The 15115-nt window shown below is 37.4% G+C and overlaps 1 protein-coding gene across 18 annotated transcripts in view; it reads left to right on the top strand.

Annotated features, from left to right (window-relative positions):
* LARS2 (leucyl-tRNA synthetase 2, mitochondrial) overlaps positions 1–15115 on the top strand; it is a 94301-nt gene that overhangs the window by 62091 nt on the left and 17095 nt on the right. For 15 of the 18 annotated variants that reach the window (XR_003257872.1, XR_003257873.1, XM_026091762.1 and 12 more), the window contains 5 exons: positions 5931–6034; positions 7049–7231; positions 10204–10373; positions 11431–11508; positions 13637–13748. Coding sequence is in view for 16 of the 18 variants with exons in the window: in XM_026091762.1 (XP_025947547.1) it covers positions 5931–6034; positions 7049–7231; positions 10204–10373; positions 11431–11508; positions 13637–13748 (647 nt within the window). In the remaining 2 variants the exon portion in view is untranslated. The remainder of the gene's footprint in view (positions 1–5930; positions 6035–7048; positions 7232–10203; positions 10374–11430; positions 11509–13636; positions 13749–15115) is intronic. The other 3 variants (XM_026091769.1, XM_026091770.1, XM_026091771.1) reach the window with 1 other exon arrangement.

A 15115-nucleotide genomic window follows, 5' to 3' on the forward strand; every position in this document is an offset into this window, starting at 1 on the left:
TATTGTGTCCAGTTTTGGGGCCCCCATTGTGAGGGACATTGTGCTGGACCCTTTCTAGTTTGACAGGGACACAGAGATGGTTGGGGGCTGAAGCATGTGTCATACAAAGAGAGGCTAAGGGAATTAGGCATGTTCACCCTGGAGAAGAGAAGGCTAAGGAGAGGATCTTATTGCAGTCTACTGCTACCTAAAGGAGGATTATAGAGAACACAGAACAAGGCTCTTCTCAGAGATGTACAGAGAAAGGACAAGGGGCTTCAGGCACAGATTGCAGCAAGGTCCAACTGAACAGAAGGAAAAAATTGTTCCAGGGTTGTCAGACACTGGAACAGTTTGACCAGAGAAATTGTGGGATCTCCATCGTTGGATATTTTCAAAACCCATCTGGTGGGGCTCTGAGCAGCCTGCTCTAACTTTGAAGTTAGCTCTGCACAGTGCTGAGAGTTAGACTAAATGGCCTCCAAAGATCCCTTCCAACCTACATTATTTTAAAACTTCGTGATTTTTATAGCATTGTTAATTTGGAATGTGTGTTGTTCAGTCTGCTGTGGCAGAGCTGCACCACTAAAGCTGTGTGGTGTAGACTGCTCTAAGTAAGGTAAATTGTAGAAGAAAACTGGCTAACTTCAGTTTAAAAGTACACAGGAAATATTGACTATGTCTAGTGACAATAGCAGAGAAAATCAAAATTGCTTTCTGTAAAAGCAGTTTGGAAGATTGTAGAGAATTCCTCTGAGGATATATATAATCTCAGAAACTGTTGCACATGTGAAGAAATGTTACAGCATTGCCCTTAGGGTCTGTTGTTTGTACTGCTTATATGTGTGTTCAGAATGCAAGATGACTATAACAAACACATCATCATGCATAAAATTGTCKTCTTGCTTTAGCTCTACACAAGTTAAAGCATTAGATGCTTCTAAGCAGTGAAGTCAAATTAGGATTTTGTTTTTATATGGAAATTGCAAAGTCCTCTATAAATGTTACCACATGTTAGAAATTTGTTTTAACATTTGTCAGAAGCCACTTTTGCTCAGTCTTCTGTTAGGATTGCTCTAGGACTGGTCTGAGATCCAAAAAGGGTGATTAGGCACAACAAACTTGTTGTTAGAAAGCTTAAAATCATGGTGTAGGACCCACAGCTGCAAGGGAAAATTATTAAAAGGTTAAAAAACACTCCTCTTGTGATTTTTAAATCTTGTGCTACTAGCTCTTGTCTGTTCACTGATTAAATTAATAAAACTCTGCTACATCTCAGTTGATGAGTGCTACAACCATTTAATGTGTTAACTGGTGCCATGACAAATTTTGAGATGCACCTACAAATCTGTAATAATCTTTCATTTTAATAGGTTCTTTTCATAGTAATTTTCATTGTTTGGCTCCTGCCCTCTGACTTGCAAATCCATTGAATTTTTTCCTGGTAGTCTGTATTTCTGTATTAATGACTGTTACTGTAGTAATGAGACTGAAAACAAAAGTTCAAAATTTTGTAGTTTGGATTTTCAAAGCAACCTACTCTGTCCTCTTCATGTATGATATGCATTATAATAGAACTATAGCCATTCATTTACAATCACCCACATGCTTTCATAGAAAATGCAATGTTTGTAGGCATCTAAAATTGTTATAAACGGTATAATTATAGTTTAAATCTCCCCTGAAGAGGGAGCATGATTTCTCCTTTTTTTTTTTTTTTTTTTTTTTCTTCAAATGAGTCAAATTGGAGCTGGTAGGAGGAGCTGCTCATTTTCTCTAATGCTGACACGGTAGAATAAATAGCACCCTCTGGGTATTGATACATGTGACAACAGATTAAGCCCAAGTTGATGTCATTCTGTCTTAATATTCTGGACTGTAAACTGCAACAGTTCTGGAATTAATTCACAAGCCAGGCAGCCTTCCCACTTGTCACCACCCCTGGGAGAGGAGCCAGGCAGGCAGCTGGAGCCAGCAACTACATCATCTCTTCCAGCTAATCCACTGTGGTGGATGTGTTGACACCCTCAGTTACACCTGCTCAACCATATTATTGCAAGTACGAGTTACACAGAATTTGGCTCTTCCTAAGACTTTAGTAATCAGTTCTGTTTGATGAATAAGTGTAAATGGAATCCAGCACATTCTCCTTGAAGGATTAGAAAGCAATAAAAAAGCTTATTGTTGCCATCAAGTCAGCAGATTTAACTGATAGTGCCTTCTTATTCAACAGATTTGTTCTCTATTTTTGCATAGCTGCATTACAAAATAAAAGAAGATATCTCTGTGGCAGAAAGAGTTTATTCTGTAGAGGGAGGATGTTAGAGCCTCAATAAGTTCCTTGGGGACTTTACTATTAGCGTTGATTTTTTAAATAAAAAGCACTCAGATATTGACTGTATAAAATCAAAAAGTAGAGTGTTGTTTGATCTTTTTTCTGCATAAAATGATCTCCCCCCTAAAATCACTTATACTCTGACCTTCTCCAGCATTGCCAGATTGTTGCAGATGGAGCTAAGTGCAGGTTTCACAAGCTTCCAAACTCAGCTGACAGTGTCTGACCAAGGTCTTATCTGAACTCTAGGGCATGATACTGGGTGCTCTCAGCCTTTCTAAAGACGTGGGATGCAAATATATTCAGTAAGTTCCCTGCCTTTCTTTTGAGTCCACTATTTATCACTGTTGCAGGCTACACAGAGTCCTTCCAGCCAGGTCACTTGTAATTGTAGCAAAAGTCCCACTATCTGGCTTGCCCGGAGCAGAACCTGGGGACTGAGGACGTGGCACGGAGCAGGAGCTGCTGATCTGTCAGCCACACCTGCCCCTCTAGCCAGTGCATGCTCCTGTGGGGAGAGATTATTTATCATCGAGATGAACCTGCATATGAAAGTTAGTGAAAAGCAATAGCTGGATTACACACCTCGTGGCTGTCACAGCTGATCCTTCTGTGAAATGTTGGACTTCACAGGTGGGGTCCCACCTGACATACAGCACGATCAAAAACTGCACACAAACGAGGCCCCGGTGTCTGTACTCCAGCATGGGTACAAGCAGACTTCACAGGCAGATGTAGGCATATCCCGTTCCAGCATGCTTACAATTTGAAATGCAATTGAGCACTGAGAGAAACTCAAGCAACCTCTTTGTTTACTGTGCTGGAGAAGTCTGCCTGTCTGAACATAGCTTAGTTTCAGTTGTTTTCAGTTGTTTCAGGAGGTATTTTGTAATGCCAGGCCACGAGTTTGTGTTGCAGGGCTTAGATCAGAATTGCATCAGGTGTGATGTGCTGTGGCATCTTTGCAGCTCCCTTCCATAGCCAAGCAACTGCTGTGTTTCTTTGGAGGGGAAGGTTGTCGGTGTGCAGTTTTGTTAATGTAAATTAAAGTGTAACTCTACATGTGACCATGCGATGGAGCCATCACAGCACCAGCAAAAATATTCAGCAGATCGGGAGAAATTYGGTACAGGGCTACATTTGTTTCTGAGCCCTGTGTATATTAGACGGGCTCTGCCTCTCTCATTTTGGACGTTTCTCCATTCTTCTGCGGTCTCCCATTAGGAACATGTGTTTTTTTCCCCCCATATTTGGTAATGTATTTTGTATTCCGTTTTTATAGCCTTTGTCAGCATAAACAAAAATAGGAAATGCTCATTCCTACGTTCAACTTTTAATAACTTGGCATATGATCTGAACTAACTCTTTGTCATTAAAGATGTGTGCCTTGAAAAATTGCTTCCAGTTGGGAGTGTTATATGATTTTGATGTTCTGCCTATTTCATTGGTTTTATTTTTTTAGATAGCAACAGATGTAATTGTTTTAATAACTGTTTTAGATCTTAGACTGAAGTGCTGAATGATAGGAGAAAAAAAATCTTTTTATACTTCTTTGTAATTTCTTTAGTTTGTGGAGTAAAACAAGACTTGCTGTCTCTTGAAGCATTTTTACACCCGTTTTGTTGGTGATAGAATGACAAGGCTTTTGATTAGGACTTTTCATTTTACATTGACTCAGAAGACAATTATTTGAGACTGTATTGCTTCCTGCTTTTAAAATACTGTTTCTTGTTTTTACTCTCTAAATTTGACTTTGACTCTCAGCTCCTTAAGTTCCTTTAATTTATTTCTAAGCAAGAGAACTTTTCAGGCAACCTATGAAATATTGTTCAGAAAATGTTTATAGAGATGCCTGGATGTTACTCTTACTTCATATTGTTGATAAAACCAGGTAGTATTGTAGATACCTGTGCTGCCTGGTGACTGAATGATTTCACTATGTGCCATTACTTGCCCAATATTTAGGAGTATGCAAAATATGCAAGGGAGAGAGCTCTTGTTCAAGCATGAATATGTTGAAGGTAAAGTATGAAGCCTGTTGCTTTCTCTCTTCCAATTAAAAGCTTTTCTTTCAAATTTCTCCTTACTTCAGAGTCATCAAAAGCATTTAAAGAACAGCAATTGAAAGGTATCTGCTTTAATTCGTTTTAAAAAAATACGTAAATCTAATAATAATTTTACTATATCATTATGTTACGATGTTTTAAATTATGAAATAAATTGTCATATATTCTATATTTAATAATAATGTAAAATACTAAATTGACTCCAGAAAACTGAGTAGTGTTTTCGATTATGCCTTTTTATATGTGAAGTAAAACATAAATGCTATTTTTACTATTTCTTCTTTAGATGGATGAGTTTATTGTAGCTTTTGGAAAAATATGTAAATACAGGTGATGCATCCTTTGTATGTAAGCATATTTTGGTAGATATTTGGAGCTTCCTTAAGTGGAAGCGTGGGGGATCATTCAGATTACTTAATGTTGAGCACATGTGCTAGGGAGGTTTACAGGTCAGTAGTAGTCAGCACTGATAAGCCAGTCCTCCAGAATGGTGATCCCCACAGCCTTTGTACCTGAGGATCCCTGGAGAGTATTCCTCAGACTCCATGCCTCCTGGGTCGGGCTCCCTACCTCTTCCCTGGCCAGTAGTGTTCCTGGTGCCGCCGCCACAACTGCCTCGCCTTCCTGACCTATCGAGCGGGCACTGAAACCTCTAGAGATTGATTGCGTTGACTTTTTTTCAGTGCAAACAATGACAGCCACCTGAATCAATGAGCTAGGAACGCAAGATCGCTGAAAGAAGGTGGGAGCAATAGTGTATCTGTCAACCAGAGCAGTGTTTGCTTAGAATTTATTTCTTGCTGAGTGTACTACTGCCTTTAGTTTTGGTGCTTTTAAGGCTCTGTTTGTCTCCATCATACACATATCTGATAACTTACTCTTCCTGATGCAGATTTTAATAGAAAACTTAAGTTTTAGTATTTCAGATGCTAAATAAATTGGTCCACTGACATGTGAACTTTCCAGCATTGCAATTTTCTAGTGTACTTTTTTTTTTTCTTATAACTAGGCCTTGATGGCTAGTTCTGCAAAGGGCAAGGCATACAAATACTTATGTTTGTTCAAGAAATTGTATCTTCTCAGTTTATAAAAAGAAATGGGCCATGAAATTTAGATTTTTTCGAAATACTGTGATCCTCGGAGAGAAGTTAGAATTAAACATTTGTAAGGAATTCAGGCGAGGTACTTGAACACTTTTACAAATGGGGATTTAGTTTAATATTAGTGAACTTGCACAGTTTGTCAAGAAACCTTAGTGTATTATCCATATTTTTATTTGAAAAGTGGTGTTAGAATAACTCAGTACTAAATCAGGATGCAAGAATGTGTGCAGAATATGATAAATATTTATACTTGTCAACTAGCCATCATGAATAAATGAAGAAAGTATTCTGACTTTCACAGGTGACAGCCTTTTATATATAGTCAACTTAAAATTCTTCTTTCATTAAATAATTGTGCCTGATTGGTTCAACATCTGAGGCTTATCACAGAAAGAACTTTTGACAGCTGTTTTTGACAGACCAGTTTCTTTTTCCTTCCTTCCTTAGGGAACCTTTCCATAAGCTGTTGGTTCAAGGTCTTATCAAGAATCAAACATTCAGATTAACAACAACAGGCCAGTATCTGAAGAGAGAGGAGATTGATTTCACTGGTAAGAGACTGTGTGGGAAAACCAGCACAGGTGCACCCAGAAAGTCAGAGGCTACTTCAGTAAAAAAGGATGTACAAGTCACAGTGCAGGAAAAATGCAGCAGAGAAAAATGAATCCTTGTAATATTTAAACTAAAAAGCAGCTTCTGTCAGCTTTGGCTTCATATGCCTAATGCCAAGTCCATAAACAGAGACACAGCTATAATCCAGTGGCTTTTAATTGTGACCAAACACAGAAGCAATACTATGATATTATTTTAACTTCACTGTAGTCTGAGTCCAAAGGATCAGAAGTTGGTTTTGTTAAGATGGTGCTCAGCAACTTGCTGAATGGAGCTAGTAGTCCCAGCAAACAAACAGCCTACAGAAACACCATTGCAACAGGTAACATGGTTGTTGGTGTATTTAGTAGATGGTAGGCATAAATATCACAGGTATAGAAAGAAGTACTGTTTCTCCGGCTGTTTCCAGCGCTTTTACAGTATGAAGTGTATCAGCAGCCTCTGAGGGGCTGCAGCAGCCGGAGTGGCTTGGTCATACTTACCTCCCTTAAATACTCCTCTTACTCACCTTGTTATCACCACCCTTCTCCTGCATACAAACGCAGTATGAAAAAAATCATACATTTTCTGCCTGCTGTCCTGTCGTCTTCTGGAGAAGCTAGGGCTTGTCTGTAGCAGGTGTTTTTGCTTGGGTATACCTGTATCAGTGTAAATAGCCCTCCCTATTCGTAAATGCATGCAACATAAGGCAGTTTCTTGTCAGGATAACTGACCGAAATTGAAACCTATAAACCTAGGATGCTATTTGTGGTAAAATATGAAAGTAGGAACATTTGGGGATGGAAAAGGGATTTTACTTTTATAATGGGTTTTTCCTCTTTAAACTGTTTGGATCCCCCCTCCCCCCTTCCCAAATGGAAATTCTTGTCCCTTAATATGCTTAGAGAACAAAATCCATTGCTGTTACAAATGAACAGAATTTGCTTTAATTTTTTTTGTGTGTTAATATTTAGGGACTGAACCAGTTCACCTAAAAACTGGTGAGAAGATCCAAGTCACTTGGGAAAAAATGAGCAAATCTAAGCACAACGGAATAGACCCTGAAGAGTTAAAGGAGGAGTATGGCATTGACACCATACGTCTTTACATTCTGTTTGCAGCTCCTCCAGAACAAGATATTTTGTGGGATGCTAAAAGTAAGTCAGACTGTTTCTGTTGTTTTTTTTTCTAGTGTGTGGGTTTTTTAAACACAAGATAAATACAAATCATCTTGTTCAAGTTTTAGTACAATTGAATCAAAAAGCTGGTATAATAAGGTTTTAGTGTTTGTTTCTTTTTAAAAAGTGGGTAACACACCTGTCTGTGAGAGGGAGGCTTGCAAGATTGTTGCAATGGACTGCATGTTACAATGCCTCTTTCAAGCTAAAACCAGCAGTATGAAAAGCACTTTTCCATCAGTATTTTCTTCTGAAATAATAAAAGTGTGTAAAGCCTGGATCTCATTTTCTGATTGATAACAATAGACTGATTGAAAATTATTATTTTAAGATCGTTTTCTCCATTTTAAGATTCTTTGTTTTCGTCATGTCAGATTTCAGATAAGAGTTTGCAATTTTAAACTATTTTATCTACACATGTATGCAATGGCTTTTATAAGATGGACCAAGAAATGAGAGTTGAAAGAATCTCATAATCAGAGTTCCCAGTAACTAATAGATGTACATGCACAATATATACTTTTATGAGTTTAGTTCTACCTTTGAACAAGATATTATTTAGAGGTTTTACCCTTGTACACACTTATTTACTGCCATCATGCAGTTTGTCACACCAATAGTTCTTAATTTTAATTTCTATTTATTATCTACCATGAGTCATACATTTTAATGTAGACTTGGAGCATACATTTCAATGCAGCTCTCTTGTTGCCTAGGACTGTAATAAAACACTTCATACCTGGTTTAAAAAACATGCATTTCTTCTTTCTTTTGTCGTCCTGCTGCTTTGTTTAGTCTGTACTAAGCATTATTTCAGTTGTCTTCTGTCACCCTTTACATGTGCATGTAAACACACACATTCATTTCCAAGTTACTGCACTTTTGTGAGTATGTACTTAAGGAGTGGGCTTTGTGACTTTTCTCTGTTGGCTTTCTGTCACCCTCTGATCAGGATGAACAGTGCAAAACTAGGCATATGAAAAGGTAATCACTCTTAAAAACCCAGCTGCTTGGAATCAAATTCCTGGGTCCCTAAAGGTATACAGGTGCATAATTCCCACTGAAGCAGTTAATTCAGTGATCCACAATCTTTTTGCTGTATTTTTCCGTCTTGAAAATGGAATAATGAAATTAGTGTGAGAGTCATGGGTACAAAGTGTTAGTTGCAAAGTATTAACTAGAGCTTGGTGGTTATACTAAAACATTCTTTAAGAAAGCTAAGCACAGATAGGTATAATGCTAGGAAAAATACATTTAGTCATTCAAACCAAGCTGTTTACTAACTGAGAAATACAAAGAAAGATTTTGCTGGGTGACATCTTGATAAAAGAGTATTGGAAAACTTGAACACAAGAAGATGTTAGCAGCCTTAAAGATATTTCCAGGGAAAAAAATGGAGAAGAAAGCATGTGAAGAGGATTCCGTAAATCTGCTTTAAACTCTGGCCTGTATTTCTTTATGATAACAGAATAATTAACATTTATATTGAAGAAATCAAGCAACTAAATAGGAAATTGTCTTATTGAGAGACTATTATATACTGGTACGCAGTTGCCATGATCCTTTTCCTCCCTGGATATGTTTGGACCACCTTTTGAGGATTGCTGTTCAGACTAGATTCACTGTCTTTTCAATAGTGGGCATGAAGGCAGAGTCCCACACCATTCCCTCCCCACCTCCCCTATCCCCTGGTGCAGACAGGCAGTCTTCCAGAGCGTGCAGGACCAGACGTGGCCAAGCTTACCCAGCAGCTTATTACACCATTGCTGTAGTCCAAATAATGCCAACCCTACAGTGTCTAGATGATCTATGAGCTTCTAATATAAACAGGAGGTGGAAAGTTTGGAAAGTGCGTTGTATTCCCAGTCATGTAGAGGATCATGTAGACATCATCAGTGAGATTGTATTTTTCTGTTCCAGATGTGCAGAAGTCTTTCATCTAGTCTTTCATCTAGTGCAGTCAGACAGGTAATCCCTGTGCATTACAATCACTTATGGTTTTTTTTTACTTCTCCCAGTTTTCGTAGTAAGCCTGATCATCTTCTCAAGCATATTTGCTGGAGCAGAACTGAAGGCCCTTGCCAATTGGAATATTTTAGGAGATGTTGACACTGTGCAGTGCTGCATGATGTAGTGGTGTGCAGGCTAGGAGAAACCCCACACATCTGGAACAGAAGGCAGTAAAGCCATGCCAGTGCCACACCTCAAGCCATACCTTCACTGGTGGCTGCGCACCACATCACACGGAGGAACTGCCTGTGAGCAGCACTAGCTTGGGCCTCTCTGTACCACAGTCCCTAGGTCACACAAACACATTCTTAGAGCAGCTGTGTAGCAGGACCGATGCCTGTAGGATCAGAGTGGACAGCTTCTGTAATGTCTCTGTTCCAAGCTACGCTGTGTCGGAAATATGGTCCCAAGGATCAGGGCCTATAGTCATTAGCACAGTAGCATCTTTGTAGCAACAAAAATATATGTACTTTTTAAAATCAAAGTTTAGAAGAAACCTCTCCATTTGAAAAAAATATATATGTATGTATATATGCATGTGTATGTGTGTGTATGCCCATATAGATATGTATGTATGTATTCTTCCATGAGTTTGGAAGATGAAAGCGTGTAAAAGGATTGTTTTCTAGAGTCATTAAAACACAAGATGAACGTTCTAACATTGACATAACATTGGGTTATTTTATAGATTTATCAAATGTTTTAAATATATGTTTGTTCTGAAGTCATTGCAGAAAATACTTTCATTTTATATCATTGATTCCTTTCCATTAAAGCAACCTAAAATATATTTTAATTGCATTGACATTTTTAATGCACAATATAGGGTTTTTTTTAATGTTAAACTCCAGAGTACAGTTTACATTCTGCTTCTCTTTAAAGGTTTGGCTTCACTCATTGTAACTGAAATCTTTGTTTTTGCAATTCTTTGTTAAATTCAGCTGATGCTATGCCAGGTGTTCAGAGATGGCAGACACGCCTCTGGACCCTAGTAACCAAACTTATTGAAGCGAGGACGTCAGGAACCGTGCCCAATCCTGAGCTTCTGAGTGAGAAACAGAAGGCTGAAGCCAGAAAGATCTGGGAGCAGAAGAATCTGGTGATTTCTGAGGTTAAAAGAAACACTTAAGTACTTTGTAAATGACTAAATAAGTTGCTGCTGTTGCTAAAACTGTACACTCGACTTACAGCATTGTTGGAGCAAAATGTTTCTCCCAGATGAGTAGCTCATAAAATATTCTCTGTATAAGTAATTTTATTTGCCTGCAAATTCCATGAGACACAGCTCTTCTGCAAAGTAGTAAGGTTTGGATTGGCAAAGTTTCTCTGCTGTGTGCTTCATTTAAAGGATGAAGTGTTATGGCATTAAAATGCCTGGGTTTCAGTCTGAGTTTGGAATAACTCCATTTTCCAGTGATAAAGCTATACATGAGTTATGCAGATCATCCCTTTTAAATCTGCTTGTTTCACACTTCATTATCAGATATGCTGTATGTTTCATGTGAAGTGAAAAAAATTGTTGGAGAAATATATTAGCGCATGCAAAAAATTTTTATTATTGAAGTAATTGTTCGCCTGTTCTGTGTTGTCTCATGCTGTGATTAGTGTCAATTCAATTATGCAAGACTCAGAAGGAGACATAAATACCTGTAAAATTAACTTAAAATATTTTTCTGCACATAGAAATTTATCCTGATTTAAATTCTGTGGTTAGAGACCTTCCAGATCTTTTAATGGACTTCTGAATTGTGATCTTGCTATGTATGAAAGAGCTTTCACTGGCACTACTGGATTTACAAGTATGAACACTATTTATAGGGACAAAGGGAAGATATCTTACTGAAGGACATAGAGGGTGTTTGCTAATACACAATTCTGATTGGCATTGATTGAAACTTTTAAAATTTTGAAACAAAGCTGGGCAACTGAATTTTTTACATGATTCTTATTTTCACACACGCATGTGGTTGTATATATGATGTGATATGATATGATATGATTGATGACATGATGTCAAAGTGATTTCCATGGGAGAGTTAAGATAGGCATATTTCACAATTTGGAATTGATTAGTAAAAATTATTTTTCATTTAAAACCTCAATATTCCATGTTTGAGAATTTTAAGTAAGCAGTGACAGAACTTTTCTCTTTTTTTTAATACCACCAGGTAACAGAGTATTTCACAAAGGATCATCTGTTCAATGCAGCTATTTCTCGGCTGATGAGCCTCAGTAACATACTCCATGTAAGTACACAATATGAATGAAGGTGTGTATCTTTCAATCCCTGTTCATATATGTCTGTATACAAAGCAAGCGCTGCTTGAACTGAGTCTACGATACCAAAAGTTATTTACTGTCATTACTCTTACTACTGACTTTGGAGCCTCATGGACTTAGGTTGAATTACTCATTTCATAAGAAGTACAGTGTAGTATCACTGTAATGCCTGAATGTACCGTGCTTTCCAGGAAGAGCTTGAAAGTATTAGATCCAAAGGGTTCTGATGTTTACATCTGCATCCTGAAATTTCAGAAGGATACATTTTGCTTTGTTCTGTTCTTTGTTCACTTTTGTTTTAAACAAGTTGCGTAGGTAGTTACATATAGTAGTACATTATTGAATTACTAAACATATTGATAAAAAAGGTATTCTTTACAGGGAAAATCACACATAATCTTACATTCTTCAAAGAAGAATGCTTTCACCACTGAACTATCTGCTAGTAATAGAGCTTGCAAACTCCCCTTTTAAAACGAACGTACAAATAGCTTCTGTTTTTAGTATTTTTAATTTAGATTATTATGTTGTTTATCAGCCAGGAGTGATAGATCAAATACAATAAACTGTTATCTCATATTTTACTACTGCTTTTACAGCTGATTAAGCAATCCTTCAGACATATAAATGTAATATGAGCTAAACCAGAAATCAAATTAAAAATTGGGATTTTCCAACTTTTTATTGAAATAGCATCTTACACTCTATAGATTCTGAGGAGATTATTGACAAATTCAAGGAACTTAACAAAAAGTAAAGTAGGACAGGCACAAGTGGTGTAATTGAAATAACCTAAGTCTGGGAGACTGTAAGGTGTTGGGAAGGTGATACAGAATTCTTTATCTCCAGCTCAGTGATTCATATGCATTTTGGGCTGGTGGATGGTGATGAGTGAATATTAAAAGACCAGTGTCATACAGACAGCCAAATGTTTGAATACTGTGCTATCTTCTTTGTCATGTCAGTATCTTTCAAGAACAAATTTCCTTATAACATGTTGATACTTCCTCTTTCAGTCCCATTTGAAAGGAGGAGGTGGGGAGGTGGATGAAATTTAAGAATAGAAAACAGGTAGTAGTTACTAAAACTTACTCAAATCTACTTTGCACTGACCTCAATAGTATCAATGATAAGTCGCCATGTGACAGCTCTTCCGTAGTCTACATCAAACAAATCACTGGTTTGGGACAATTTTCTAGTAGACAGGAACTAGTGTCCATCACACCCACCAAATAATTCTCCTTAGCTGACATATATTGAYGTTCTTTTGTACTGTTTAATTAGAGAAGCAAATGACAAAATAAACACAGAATCTGAACTGCCCTTATCATGGGGTGTGATCTCTCAGGGTCAAAACAGAGGCAAAGAAAGAAAAAGCTTGTTCAGCTGCTTTTAGTGCTACATCTTCTCTATTATGATACAATAAATAAAGGAATTAAGATTCAGATTTTTTCAATATGACACCTTTTCCAAGAAACTGAAAATTATCTTTACTAAGCAATCTGAACATCTAACTGTAAAAAGTTGCTGTGTGCTTTTCTTTCCCAAGCATCACTTCAGTTCTAAAACCTCACTGGCATTAAATTCAGCTTTACTTAAACCACTCTGGGATTCTGTACAACCAAACCTTATCCCTATAAAAAACATACTGCATTCATCACTAGTTTACTCTTTTATGAAAGTACTTCACCTCTTCTCAGATAGCTCTAATTTTATCTAAGATTGGATTTCTAGAAGTGGTAGTATTCAGAATGTTCTTCAGGGACACAGTCATCCATGCAGGTCTATGCCCGGGCCCCTGTGCCAGAGCAGATCCCTAAGGTTCTGTCAGCTCTGTCAGGATTAGCTTCCAAGCTTACATTTTTTTCATAACAGTGTTAGAGAGCACTCCATGATCAAGAGTTGCAGTGGCTTCTATTTTAATTCTCCAGAAATTTTCACAGATTTCTAATTTATTATGAAATTATACTATTCTGATCATAGACATTGATTTTTGGTTTTTACTGCATTTTTTTCTTAACTAAGCTACTTCTCTCTCCCTACAGGAATATATATTTACTTTTTTTTTTCTTTTCCTTCTGCTTTTTTGCTTAGCAAGCTTCTCAGCCTCTTATTCTCCACAGTGCAGAATTTGAAGATGCTTTGGCTACGCTCTGCATTATGGTTGCACCTATGGCTCCACACATTGCATCAGAGATGTGGAAAGGTATTTATATAAATACACTTTTTATCGATGTTGCAGGGGAAAAAAGACAGCAAGTTTGCAAAAATATCTTTAAAATAATACGTGTCAATTCTCCCTCAACTCTGCATTTATCTTGTCACCTTCTGTCACAGACAGAGGTTTCGTAATGTCTTAATGCCTATCGCCTATTCATAATTCCTAAACAAACTTGAAACTTGTGGTCTTACCAGATCTCTCTGCTTTTAGTTTCTTTCTCTTTGCATCCAAAGATGGGATTTTTTGAGAGTAGGCAGAGGAAGGGAGAAGGAAGAAAATGTCAAGAGAGGATCTGCATGAGGAAGGAATTTGTATGTCCATGGCTAGCTGTCCTTTCATCTGGAAGGAAGTTTTAAAAGCTGAACAGGCATTTTTAGAAGAACTGTTCTAGAGTCTATGGACTGGAAGTACTTTCTTTCAGGAATTCAGGCTAAGAGGACCATGTCACAGACTGTGTACTACAAAGAATAAAGGAGTGTTAAATGCGTATACTATTCTGGTAATATTCTCCAGAGGCTGAGGGACATTATGTTGTGAATTAACCTCTCAGGGGAGAGTGGGAACAGCAGACAGGAAATCTTTTTTTAAGTTCTATCACAGCTGTAAACCTTGAGGTCTGAATCCCAAGTGGGCTAAGTTGCGTGGTGCTGCTGCAGTTACAACCTGTGAAATAGAGGGTGTATATGCCAGAATTCAGCACTTACTTTAAAGTTTTGTTGGAAGAAGTCCTAGGACATATGTGGGAAGATAGGAATATATTCTGTGGTAAGACTGGTCATAATTGCTGTGTGGTTTTGGACCTAATGTTAACTTTTGCCTGCTATTTTAAAAGTTTTATTTCTCATGATGATCGTCGTAGATCTTTATGCTTTCAAGTTTTGACAGAACAGGGCTAGTAAATGGTTTAGATTTCAGAGCTGTACGTGACGGTGTAACATTCCCAGCTCCCAAAGCAAGGTTGCTCTTGAGCATGACAGTAACATAGGGGCACAGTCTCTGGAAAACAGCAAGGTATTTCTGTACATGTTGGGGAAGTATTTTTTCTGTTTTCATTAATCATATATTTAAGATGTCTTAATGAAAGCTTAATTGTTTAGAATAAAGCATGGCATCAGACATGATCCATTTGGAGAATGCTAATTTTAGTCAATATTCTGTTACAAAATGAAGTATCATGTAATTAAAATTATATTTAAATGGAAGTAATTGCCACGATTTGTGTTCCTCATTGGTTGATATGGAGGCAGAGGTGGTCAGGGTTAGTTACTTAAACATACAGTGCCTTGTGAACTGTGAAATTCAAATACAGATTAGGGAATACAGAATTATCAAATATGTTTGATAAAATTACA

This window comes from Apteryx rowi, unplaced genomic scaffold, assembly GCF_003343035.1.
Source record: "Apteryx rowi isolate R43461 unplaced genomic scaffold, aptRow1 scaffold_920, whole genome shotgun sequence".
NCBI lineage: Eukaryota > Metazoa > Chordata > Aves > Apterygiformes > Apterygidae > Apteryx > Apteryx rowi.